The 13,684-nt window shown below is 46.8% G+C and overlaps 1 protein-coding gene across 3 annotated transcripts in view; it reads right to left on the minus strand.

Moving 5' to 3' along the window:
- The window catches only part of MCTP1 (multiple C2 and transmembrane domain containing 1), a 497,445-nt gene that overhangs the window by 367,917 nt on the left and 115,844 nt on the right, over nt 1-13,684 (minus strand). For 2 of the 3 annotated variants that reach the window (XM_065406109.1, XM_065406107.1), the window contains exon 3: nt 6,570-6,622. The exons of the other annotated variant lie outside the window; for it this stretch is intronic. In XM_065406109.1, coding sequence (XP_065262181.1) covers nt 6,570-6,622 — 53 coding nt within the window. The remainder of the gene's footprint in view (nt 1-6,569; nt 6,623-13,684) is intronic. 3 annotated transcript variants of the gene reach the window in all.

Here is a 13,684-nt window from a genome sequence, read left to right on the forward strand (position 1 = left end):
CACGCAGAAAATTTTGCCTCTGGAAAGCACTATAGTTGGATAGAGGATATTAAAAAACTTAAAACTAGCCTTGATGTTCAATTAGAGGTATTGGTAGATGATTGCAATGGGTAATTCGTAAAACTGCAAGAAACAGGTCCCTACTGCTCATGTCTTTTGGACTAAAGTCAACAGTTAGTGAATCAACATTTAAACATACAAAGGTCACACTTATATGTTTTGTAAGTATTAGAGTTGGATTTTTTAAATACTTGCTGGGTTTGGTTAATTTTTCAGTTATATTTCAGTTAACTACTTAAGAATGTTTATTTTATTACATAGTAAAATAAACTGTCAATTTTATTCAATTTTAAAAAGCCAGATGTGTTATTTTCTACAATACTATCTGATTATCTTTTATGTTGCCAGCTAATAACCTCAAAAGCATAAACTGAAGTCATACAAAAAATTCACATTGGCAATTAAAACTTAGGTCTTTCTCTTTTCATTTATCGTGCACAGTAACATACTTTGTTTCTTCAGCAACAATCACACTTTGTAAATTATGCTGTTAATCCAACAAATTCGTACCAGTATAGACAGTACTTAGGGTTTTGTATTTGTGCGGGATTAACATATAATACTGACAAGACAATTTGGTATTGTTTATACATTCCGATCAGCAGTACAGGATGAAGCTAAAATAAAAAGTGAATCATAACTAGAGACAAGTGCAAATAGGCTGTGAAGAGCACTGGCAGTGAAACAAAATAGAACACTCGTGTTGTACCAATATCATGCATTCAGTCCAGCATATCCTAGTACAGTTTACACAACTAAAGCTAGCTTCAAGAGTGTCTAGCTGTATTTAAGTTGTTCAATGGCAACATTGTCAGCAATACCAGATTCCACTGTAGTAGCACTCAATGAGCACATGAGTTAAGTCATCTGTATTACTGGTACCTTCACAAGTATACATTATAAATAACACTTAAAAAACCAATGTACCACAAAAGGTAAAATTACTAAGGTTCCAAGCCTGAAAAATTTGGTCCATGTAGGCAGTCCTCTGTACACTGAGAGTCCCACAGAGTTCGAAGGGACTCCATGCCTGCATTAGGGCCATTAGTGTGGATCAGATTTCAGGAATGATATCAGCATCAAAAGGGTTCAGTCACTAGCAACAGGGGAATAACATGGCAACGTCTAAAGTATTACTCACCAATCTGCAAATGACAGCCCAAACCTTAAGTCCTTCTCCAGCAGAACTCTCACTGAGGTCAATATAAAAAGTGAGTAGAGACTACATACTGGACAAAAATAAGTTGGCCTTTAGTGTATTTTCCAATAAGTTTTCTGCTTGCTGCAGGACATGTAATGGGGCTGATTTGTGTTTACTGTTCTGGTTAGAAATAACTTAAGTTTATTTTGGTTGGTCTTCTGATTTTTGAACTCTTGGGTTTGGTATTACTCATAGCTGCCTATCAGCGAGTGCCACATTAGAATCTGGTGCATCACCATTCTGGGTCCACCCCTGGGTAGGCTAACTCTATATCGCATCTATACAGTGAATTGTTGAAATTTGTATTAAGTTTCATCCCGGATTTCAGAACAATGGGACTACTTTTAAGAGTGTAAATTGATTTCCTTGTTTGACAGTCAGTTTAAAGGGATCTCTATTTGTAGTGATAATTTTGCTAGTCCTTTAGGACCATGACTTTGATCTTTCACATTTTTAGTGGCTGCTTCAACTTTCTCATCATTTGTCCTCTAAAATGCATTTCTTTCATAAGCTTGATGTTACAAAGGTGTAAATTACATCCTAATGGAAACTTCACGTGCAATAGGGACTAAATAATTTTCCTTAATTTTTTTGTTTACTTATTACAGTGTTGTTTTCCTCCTTTAGCTTCTAGTCTGCTCTCTCATTTTCTAATTTCTTACTCTTCTTTGCACAGAGTTTGAGGGGAAAGGATTAAAGGTGTGTGGTGTTTAGATACTGCTTGTGATTATTAGAACTGGGAGCACTGGCTGCTGGGAGTCTGAAAGGACAGGAAACGGGAAGGAGGGAGGAGTTGTTGAGAAGCCTGAGTGAGAGTTACAGAGGGTGCAGCAGCAGCTGCTTGGTAAAGAGGTTTCCACTGTAAAAATAAAGTCCTGTTAAAGTTTGTTAGTACCTTGCCTGGTTAATACAACATTTTGGCGACGAGGATGGATCTTCTGCCTCTGAACCCACCTGCACCCTTTCTGCAAAGCCCGGGTGAGCCTCCAATTGCTTTTACTGTCTAGATCCGTATGTTTGAGACTTATCTGCTTGCAATCAGTGCTACAGAGATTTCTGAAGTAAGAAAGCGTGCTCTGCTAATCCACTGCCTTGGAGCAGAAGGGCAGCGTATATTTTACAGTTTTCCCCTTGCAGATGATAAATATGAGACTGCACTCACTGCATTAAAGAACTTTTTTGTGCCAAAAGTGAACGTAGTAGCTAATCGCTACAGATTTCGCCAGCGTGAGCAGCAACCAGGGGAGACTATAATGCAGTATATTGCTTCCCTGAGGAGTCTGATTGTAACTTGTGACTTTGGGAATATGGCAGATGAGATGATTAGAGACCAGCTCATTGAGAAAACAACCATGCTTTGTGTAAGGCCTGGTCTACACTAGGAGGTTATGTCGAATTTAGCAGCGTTAAATCGAATTAACCTTGCACCCGTCCACACAATGAAGCTATTTAGTTCGACATAGAGGTCTCTTTAAATCCATTTCTGTACTCCTCCCCGACGAGGGGAGTAGCGCTAAATTCGACATGGCCATGTCGAATTAGGGTAGGTGTGGATGGAATTCGACGCTAATAGCTCCGGGAGCTATCCCACAGTGCACCACTCTGTTGACGCTCTGGACAGCAGTCCGAGCTCGGATGCTCTGACCAGCCACACAGGAAAAGCCCCGGGAAAATTTGAATTCCTTTTCCTGTCTGGCCAGTTTGAATCTCATTTCCTGTTTGGACATCGTGGCGAGCTCAGCAGCACTGGCAACGATGCAGAGCTCTCCAGCAGAGGTGACCATGCAATCGCAGAATAGAAAGAGGGCCCCAGCATGGACTGATCAGGAAGTCTTGGATATGATTGCTGTGTGGGGCCATGAGTCCGTGCTTTCGGAGCGGTGATCGAAAAAACGGAATGCGAAGATCTACGAGAAGATCTCCAAAGCCATGACAGAGAGAGGATACAGCCGGGATGCAACGCAGTGCCGCGTGAAAATCAAGGACCTGAGACAAGGCTACCAGAAGACCAAAGCGGCAAACGGACGCTCCGGATCCCAGCCCCAGACATGCCGTTTCTACGAGGCACTGCATTCCATTCTAGGTGCGGCCGCCACCACTACCCCGCCACTGACCATGGACTCTGACGATGGGGTATTGTCAACGGCCGCTTCCTCGGAGATGTTCGTGGACGGGGAAGATGAGGAAGGAGATGAGGAGGACGAGGCAGTCGACAGCGCATACAACGCTGATTTCCCCGACAGCCAGGATCTCTTCATCACACTCACGGAGATCCCTTACCAACCCTCCCAAGGCGTTAACCCTGACCCTGAATCAGGGGAAGGATCAGTCGGTAAGTGTTTTAAACATGTAAACATTTATTTTGATCAGAACAGGAATGGAATATTAACAATGGGTTTTTCATGATTACTTTGCCCTAGGCGCTTTACTTTTTAGTCCTTGCCAGTGCAGCTACTGGAAAATTCTGTCAATATGTCCGGGGATAGAGCAGAAATCCTCCTGGGACATCTCCACGAAGCTCTCCTGGAGGTAATTTGAAAGCCTTTGCATTAGATTCCTGGGGAGAGCAGCCTTATTGCGTCCTCCATGGTAGGAAACTTTTCCGCGCCAGGCTAGCAGCAAGTTCTCCGGGATCAGTGCCTCGCACAACATGGCTGCATACGGCCCTGGTTTTTGCTGGCATTCACGCAGCATTCGGTCTTTCTCTGTGTCCGAGATCCTCATCAGAGTGATATCACTCATGGTGACCTGCTTTAAATTAGGGGAATGTTAGTATTGGGACTGATTGCCTGTTCCTTTACATAAGTGTGACCGGCGGTTTACAGCCACGCGGTGGAGGCGGGACAGGGGCAGCATACAGGGATCTTTCCCGGGGACAGCCACGAGGGGGGTGGGACAGGGGCAGAGTTCATGCTGGCCGGATTGCCGGCAGCAGGAACTGGCCAACGCTAGGGGCATTGCTTTGAACGTGAAAGGAGGGCACTGCTATAAATTAAGCTTTCAGCAGCCAAAAGTCTACGGCTTACCATGTCCGCCTGCTACCCGAATTCCGCTGTCCTGCCCCGCTTCTGTGATCTGTACTCCAAGACCCCAGGCACTGAATGGGAAGGCTGAAAATTCGACCTTGTCCTGAGTGCGCATGTGATAGGTGCTGTGCATGGTCTTGTTCACAGAGAAAGACTATGTTCATTGTTCACAAAAATGTATCTTTGTGAGGAATTCACTCCCTTTTTCCCATCCCACAGCTGCGAGTGTCTCCCGACCTACCCCGGCATCCCCCTCCCAGAGGCTGGCGCAGATTAAGCGCCGAAAGAGAAGGACACGGGACGAGATGTTCTCCGAACTTATGGGCTGCTCCTGAGCCGAGTCGGCCCAGCAGACCCAGTGGAGGGAGAACATGTCGCAATACCAGCGATCACACAGCGAACGGGAGGACAGGTGGCGGCAGGAAGACCAGCAGGCGACTCAAACGCTGCTTGGACTAATGAGGGAGCAAACGGACACGCTCCGGCGCCTTGTAGATGTTCTGCAGGGCAGGAGGACAGAGCCCCGCTGCAGTCTCTCTCTAACCGCCCTCCCCCGCCACAAAGTCCCATCCCCCCCTCACCCAAAGTCCCAAGAAGGAGGGGCGGCAGGGGCTGTGAAAACAGTCACTCCACCCCTGCAGACTGCTCAAGTACCAGACGGCTCTCACTCCCAACGTTTTGATAAGTCCTTTCCTTCACTCCAAAAGCACCTCACCCAAGCCCCCGTCCCAGTGTCATCCCCTAACTGTGTAGTTGTTGTTAAAAAATACGTTTCTGTTCATTACTGTTTCCGTCAGGTTCTTTTAGAGGAGAGTGTGTCTGAAGGAGGGAAAGGGGGTTGGTAATTGGAGAGGACAGTCACCTTTACCAGGGTACAGACACGGGGGCAGGTTCAGCAGCAGGTCACACACACATTGCAGTCACTAGTTACCCTGGTCAGTCTGGGAGGTGGTTTTCATGTTCTGTGTGTGTGTGTGGGGGGGCTATGTGACTTTGTGGCGGGGGAGGGCGGTTAGAGATCTTAAGCAGCGGTCCTTATCCTGGATCACAGAGCCACGCAGCAAGGGATCTGTAACCGTCCTCCCCCTGCCACAAAGTCACATAGCCCACACACACCGAGTCCCGAAAAGGAGGGGTGGCAGGCTCCGTTGAAACAAGCAGTCCAGCACTGCGGACCGCTCTAGGAGCAGGAGCCTGTCATTCCTCGAGTTTATAAGCGTTCTTTCCATCACTACGCCCGCTCCCCACCACAGTCTGCGTCCCAGTTTCAACCCTTTACCACGAAACCCATAATAAAGAAAACGGTGTTCATTAACAAAGTTCCATTTGTTTTTATTTTTAAACGTGTGTTGGAAGGGGGGGACGGGGTGAACGGGGTATGTAGCTGCAGAGGATAGTCAACATAAACTGGGTAAAGAAACGGGGGCAGGTTCAGCTTCTCTTTAAACAAAGTTAATAGTCACAGGTTACCCTGCTCACTGTGGAACCTAGCTTTCAAAGCCTCCCGGATGCACAGCGCGTCCCGCTGGGCTCTTCTAATCGCCTGGCTGTCTGGCTGGGCGTAATCAGCAGCCAGGCGATGTGCCTCAACCTCCCACCCCGCCATAAAGGTCTCCCCCTTGCTCTCACAGAGATTGTGGAGCACCCAACAAGCTGCAATAACAATGGGGATATTGGTTTCGCTGAGATCACAGCGAGTCAGTAAGCTTCTCCATCTCCCCTTGAGACGTCCAAAAGCACACTCCACCACCATTCTGTACTTGCTCAGCCGGTAGTTGAAGGAGCTCTTTTTCACTGTCCAGGGCGCCTGTATAGGGCTTCATGAGCCAGGGCATTAGCGGGTAGGCTGGGTCCCCGATAGGGTGACCAGACGTCCCGATTGTATCGGGACAGTCCCGATTTTAGGGGACTTGTCCCGCGTCCCGACCTTACATTGGTCGGGACGCACTTTGTCCCGATATCAGGGGACCGTCTGGTGGAGGACGCAAGCCGGCACTGCCGGCGCCGCTCACCTCTTCTTCCTGGGCTCTGAGGCAGCTCAGCTGAACTCCCGGCGCTCGCCCGCTGGCTGGCAGGAGCCTGCAGAGTGCTGCAGCCCCACTCCCCAGGCCTGCACAGAGACGGCGAGGAGGTCTCCACTGTGTGCTGCAGGGGCGGAGGGGCTTGTAGGCGCCGGCAGCAAGCCCCCCGCCCCTGTCCCCGCCCGAGTGACCTTAGGAGCCAGAGGGACAGGACCTGCCTGCTGGATGCTCCCTGGGAGCCACTCCAGGTAAGGCTAGCACTGCCTGGGACTCACCTGGCCCCCTGGCAGGTCCCTCTGGCGGGGGGGGGGGCTCTGCGTGCTGCCCCCCTCCCCTGTCCCCGCCCGAGTGACCTTAGGAGCCAGAGGGACAGGACCTGCCTGCTGGATGCTCCCTGGGAGCCACTCCAGGTAAGGCTAGCACTGCCTGGGACTCACCTGGCCCCCTGGCAGGTCCCTCTGGCGGGGGGGGGGCTCTGCGTGCTGCCCCCCTCCCCTGTCCCCGCCCGAGTGACCTTAGGAGCCAGAGGGACAGGACCTGCCTGCTGGATGCTCCCTGGGAGCCACTCCAGGTAAGGCTAGCACTGCCTGGGACTCACCTGGCCCCCTGGCAGGTCCCTCTGGCGGGGGGGGGGCTCTGCGTGCTGCCCCCCTCCCTCCCCGAGGGGGGAGGTGGAGACGGAGCAGAGGCAAGCTGGTGGGGGGTGGGGTCTGGAGCTGCTGGTGGGTTCTCAGTTTTTCCTGTGCTCCGGCAGTTTTTTTTGTTTTGCTCCGCCGCCCGCTTTTTTTTTTTTTTTTCCCTCCGTTCCCTCCCCCTCCCCCCCCCCCGCGTCCCGATACTTGACCTCTGTCATCTGGTCACGCTAGTCCCCAAGGATGACTATAGGCATCGCCACATCCCCAAGAGTTATTTTGTGGTCCGGGAAGTAAATACCTTCCTGCAGCCGTCTAAACAGACCAGAGTTCCTGAAAACACGAGCGTCATGAACCTTGCCCGGCCATCCGACGTTGATGTTTGTAAAACGTCCCCTATGGTCCACCAGTGCTTGCAGCACCATTGAAAAGTAGCCCTTTCTGTTAATGTACTGGCTGGCCTGGTGGTCCGGTCCCAGGATAGGGATGTGAGTTCCATCTATAGCCCCACCGCAGTTTGGGAATCCCATCGCGGCGAAGCCATCTATGATGACCTGCACGTTTCCAAGGGTCACTACCTTTGACAGCAGTAGCTCAACGATTGCGTTGGCTACTTGCATCACAGCAACCCCCACGGTAGATTTGCCCACGCCAAAGTGGTTCGCGACTGACCGGTAGCTGTCTGGCGTTGCAAGCTTCCAGAGGGCTATGGCTACTCGCTTCTGGACAGTCAGGGCTGCTCGCATCCGGGTGTCCTTGCGCTTCAGGGCAGGGGACAGCAACTCACAAAGTTCAAGGAAAGTTCCCTTCCGCATGCGAAAGTTTCGCAGCCACTGTGATTCATCCCAGACCTGCAGCACTATGCGGTCCCACTAGTCCGTGCTTGTTTCCCGGGCCCAGAATCGCCGTTCCACAGCATCAACATGACCCATTGCCACCATGATGTCCACGGCGCGGGGTCCCGTGCTTTGCGAGACGTCTGTGCCCCTCTCAGACTTAATGTCCTCACCGTGCTGCCGTAGCCTCCTCGCCCGATTTCTCAGCATCTGCCTCTGAAAAAGGTGGATGATAAGGTGCGAGGTGTTGACAACGGCCATAACTGCAGGGATGGTCGCAGCAGGCTCCATGCTCGCAGTGCTGTGGCGTCCGCGCTGTCACTCACCAGGAAAGTGCGCGAACTGATTGCCCGCCGGCGCTTTCAGGGCGGGAGTGACGGTTGAATGATGAAAGTTATCCAAAACCACCCTCGACACATTTTTTTCCCCAGCAGGCATTCGGGGCTCGACCCAGAATTCCAATGGGCAGCGGGGACTGAGGGAACTGTGGGATAGCTGCCCACAGTGCACCGCTTCCAATGTCGACGCTTGCCCCGTTAGTGTGGACTCACAAAGTCGAATTACTGTTCTTAGTGTGGATACACACGTTCGACTTTGTAATATCGGTTCCACTAATTCGATTTAAGTAAAATCGAACTACTCTCGTAGTGTAGACATACCCTAAGAGAATGTTTACTTCTAGAACCACAACTTACACTAGAAAAAGCAATAACCATTGCTACTCAGATTGAGTCAGCTACAGCTGAAATCAAAATAATGAGCAAGGATACAGGAGGCACAGTCCAGGCTGTGACTCCTTTGCAGAAAAGCAGCAAGGAGCATAAGCTTTCGTGGGTAAGAACCTCACTTCTTCAGATGCATCTGAAGTAGTGAGGTTCTTACCCACGAAAGCTTATGCTCCCAATACTTCTGTTAGTCTTAAAGGTGCCACAGGACCCTCCGTTGCATTGTCCACAAAGGCACTCCTATCCTTGGCAGAGATTTATTGGCTGCTTTAAATCTCAGGGTAGTTAATGGACGAATTGATCTTCCTCAGCAAAGCACTCTTGCGGTACACACACCAGTTTCAGCTGGGACCCAACACCAGGTTGAGGAGAAACTGGGCTGTGCTTATGGTTTTCTGCATAAAGTTAAAATGCGGAATAATGTGATGCCTGTACGACAGAAATTACGGCGCTTAACATTTTCAGTCAGGGAAGCTGTTTCAGAGGAACTTAGAAAACTTGTTCAAAAGGACATTATTGAAGAGATTAACTCCTCGGAATGGGTTTCACCTATAGTAGTGACGCAGAAGAAGGGTGGAGTCATTCGCCTTTGTGTGGACTTACGGGAGCCAAATAAAGCTATTGTGATTGACAGCCACCCTCTTCCTCACATAGAAGAAGTATTTGCAGAACTCCATGGAGCAAAGATGTTTTCTACTCTTGATTTGCAGAGCGCATACCACCAGGTTATGTTGCATGAAGATAGAGACCTCACAGCATTTATTACACATGAGGGACTATTTCGTTTTAAACGTGTTCCATACGGTCTCGCATCAGCCCCAAGTGCCTTCAAAAAATGATGTCATTGATTCTGAAGAATCAACATGGAGTTCAGTGCTGTTTGGAAATACTACTGAGGAGCATGACAATAACCTGCAGTCTGTACTAAACTGCATCAGCAAAGCAGGCCTCAAGCTCAACAGGTCCAAATGCAAATTTAGGCAAACTGAACTCTCCTTTCTGGGGCATACAATTTCACAGGCTGGACTAAAACCTGATCCAGATCATATCCTGGCAATTTCAAATGCTCCTCCTCCAACAGATTTGCAAACCTTACATTCCTTCTTGGGTCTTACCTCCGGGTATGCAAAATTCATTCCCAATTATGCTTCTGTCATTGAACCATTACGAGAATTACTACGGAGAAGTTCAACCTTAGTGTGGACAACGGATGCACAAGCTAGTTTCGAAACGGTGAAAGACTTGATTGTACATAGTCCAGTACTTGCACTATTCAGTCACGCATTGCCCACAATTGTAACTACTGATGCTTCTGATTATGGACTTGGGGCTGTCCTCACACAACTTCATGAGGACAACACAGAGAGGACTGTTGCATTTGCTTCAAGGACACTAAGTAATGCTGAGAGAAAATATTCTACAATCGAAAAAGAAGCACTTGCTTGTGTCTGGGCTACTGAAAAATGGAGAACTTACCTGTGAGGCCGCACGTTCAAGTTGCACACAGACCACAGCCCTTTGACGACATTGCTCACCATGAAAGGACTGGGAAGAGCAGGATATTGTATTGCTAGATGGTCTGCAAGACTACGGTCTTTCAATTATGAACTAGAATATAAGCCTGGAAACAAAAATGTGGTAGCTGATTGCCTTTCTCGCCTGCCTTTGCCTTCACCAGATGGTCAACTGGAGGATGAGGATGTAGTAGTTGCGCTTATTACAAGCACTCCTACTGCAGTTACAAGAGAACAATTTCAAGCTGCTTGTTCAGCGTGTCCAATTCAACAAAAACTACGGGAATTTCTGACAAAGAGATGGCCCAGTAACCCTAAAAACCTTGACCCAGTTTTGCTGCCTTATTTTAGAGTTCGGGATGAACTTTCTTTGCTCGATGGCTGTATGCTATGAGGTACACACCGGCTACTTGTGCCAGAAGAATTACAGTCAAAACTCATACACCTGGCACATGATACTCATCAAGGAATTGTCAGAACCAAACAACGACTTCGGGATCTGTATTGGTGGCCAGGGATGGACTCTCAAACTGAAACACTCATAAAATCCTGTGTCACTTGCCAAATGCATGATAAGACAGCAGTGACATGTACCCCTCCATTACCCCTTCAAACAGCTAAACTGGAAGGGCGACTGTGGATACCCTTCACTACTGATTTCTTGCAAGCATACCGGGCTACACGACATGCCACAACACAAAGATCACCCGCAGAGTTACTGCATGGGAAACAGATGAATACTAAACTGAACATTGCTGGATTGTTAAAGGCACGACCAGATGCCCCAAACGAGGATGATGTGAGAAAAAACAGTTGAACAGAACCAAGCAAAGTCTAAGGCTTTCACAGACAAGCGGCGGGGTGCTAAGGAACCAAAGTTTGAGTGTGGTTCCTTCGTTAGAATACGAAAACCTGGAATCTTACGCAAAGGGGACCATAAATTCACAGCTCTTCTTAAAATCATAGAGGAGAAGGGACCTTACACCTATCGACTTTCTGATGGGCGGGTATGGAATGCTTCTTATCTTGCACCTGCCTATGCACCAAGAGGAGATTATGCCAACACCCAGTTCTGCATTGGATGACTTCACCGTGGGAAAGTTTCTTAAGAGAGGAGGGAATGTGGTGTTTAGATGCTGCTTGTGATTATTAGAACTGGGAGCACTGGCTGTTGGGAGTCTGAAAGGACAGGAAACAGGAAGGTGGGGGAGGAGTTGAGAAAGCTGAGTGAGTTACAGAGGGTGCAGCAGCAGCTTGGTAAAGAGGTTTCCACTGTAAAAATAAAGTCCTGTTGAAGTTTGTTAGTACCTTGCCTGGTTGATACAACAAAGTGGTGTTTGGTAGATGTGTCTTTCAAAGTTGGAGTACTCTTCAATTCTTAACGAGTCTCACCATGGGCGTTTTATAAATCAGTTAAAAATCAGAAGTCTAGTTAAGTGCAATATGAAATTTCATTCTCTTAACTTTTCATCATACATATCTACAGAACTTTAACTCACGTTAAATGTTTTCTTCTAAAGGGAGACATTTCAATGTACCCTAGTTTAAACTGAAAGCAGAATTTGGGACAAAAGTGATGGGTATCACCAAGATACAACAAATCTCAAATAAAATAGTTGAACACTAAAGAGCAAAAATACGAGTTCAGAAGAACTGCAGCACACTTTAAATGTATTAGGAATACATTAATAGCACTTCATTTTATCTTACTGCATACGGAAAAGCAGTCAGTTATAATAATTTAGCTTATAAAAGAATTGATTATTGAAATTTATTTAAAGTGTGTCCATAACTATAATCCTTACTCTCGCAAGTAATTCTCATACATACATGCATGCAGTTCCATTAACTTCAATAGAACAACTCACACAACACCAACACCACCTAGCTCTTATATAGCATTTTTCATCCATAGGTCTCAAAGCACTTTACAAAGGAGGTCAGTGACAATATGTCCAATTTACAGAGGGGGAAACTGAGGTACATAAAGGGGAAGTGACTTGTCCAAGGTCACCCAGAAGGCCAGAGCCAGGACTAGAATCCAGGTCTCCCAAGTCCCAGCCTGCCACATTGCCTACATGAGTAAGGGTTGTCAGGATCCGCTCCATTGCAAATTATTATGGTATACTTCTATAAGGCTCTGATCACATAAGCACCCCCACAGATCCTAAGGCCCCAATCCTGCAATGAGCTCTGCACTGGCAGATCCTGAATCCTGGAGGAACTCCAACTGAAGTTAATGGAGATCCGCCTATATGCAGCTCATTGCAGGAATGGGACAAAAAGACAAGTGGCAGATAAAGGATAAGACGACGACTATCAAATATTTTTATTTTATATACAAATATATATTTTCAACTTTCTCCCTACTGTTAAACAGAATGAGTGCCAACTAGCCAATTCTGCCCCTCAACTCAACCTAGCCATCATTAGTTGGCTGACATCTTGCTGCAGCAGAGGTGATCATTGCTTAATTATGAGGGTTTTAGAGAACATCTGTAGCATAACTGATACTTGTGAGAATTTCAGAAAGGGGAAGCTATTGTTTGCGTGATTCACCAGTATAATGAATACAGCCACCATGGATACCTTTGAGTGTATAAACAAGCAATTTTTTGTTTGCTTAGGATCTTAAAGATTTATTGGTCCTATACAGTGAAGATATTCTAGCATCACTACTCATCGTCAGGAATAGCTGAATGCTTTTCTTTCCCCTGTAGACAACTCTAGTGCAATATGACAGAACACATCTAGTTTTTCTATAGCATCCTTCCCATGAAATACAATAGCAATTTACTAATCCCTTCAAAATTCACAAAAAACGGTGGCGGCTCCCCACTTTATTAAAAATTTAATAGCAATGAGTCCTTGCATTACCAAAGTAAAATATACAGCAACCACAGGGCCTACTGAAGTCTTTTAGCTGCAGTAGCTGTTGAGCGGTTCCATGACTGCTCCACAATCTGCAGGAAGAGGAAAATCTATTCCACCCCATGCACCTCTCTAGAGCTCCTCCCATTAATTCAGGTTGCGTGTTCACAATTTCTCTCTTACTTCTTAAGTTACAAAGTACTGTAAACCACAATGGCTTTCCCAGCTACTTATATGAATGAAAAAGGATCTACTATATCACCAAATGCTTTAGAGAGAGACCAATTATTTCAGTTTAACCTACTGGAGCTTATTTTGTCTTGTTCTATCACTAGCAGCACTTCAGTTACACAAAAGTGCAATGAGAACATTGCTTCTTGTTACTGATGTCTTGATGGAGACTAATTTGTGAATGTCAACTCTTGTAGATATTGATCTGTTTTTCTTTCCTCTATATTTGGTTGGGGTCAGTGCCCATTATCTCAGTTGCACCATTCAAAGATACTGTCTCCTACTCAGTCACATGAGGTGAAATAGAGAAAAAGCTTTCTCCACAGAAGCTCAAGTAGTTCTGTCTCTTGAAAGGATTCTGTCAACCATAATAGGTATAGTCTGCTGACAAGCGGCGATTGTGAAGGTCAAAACTTTAACACACCAAGTGATTTGACATAAAAGATGTGCAAAATTATCAATTTCTTATCCATTGCCTTGCTGCAAAATATGAAATAGTCATTAAAATTTGGTCAACTGATTTTTTTTTAATGTTGTCAAGTATACTCAAGATGTTTGCTTACCACT

The sequence above is a fragment of the Emys orbicularis genome, chromosome 6 (assembly GCF_028017835.1).
Source record: "Emys orbicularis isolate rEmyOrb1 chromosome 6, rEmyOrb1.hap1, whole genome shotgun sequence".
Classification (NCBI taxonomy): Eukaryota; Metazoa; Chordata; order Testudines; family Emydidae; genus Emys; species Emys orbicularis.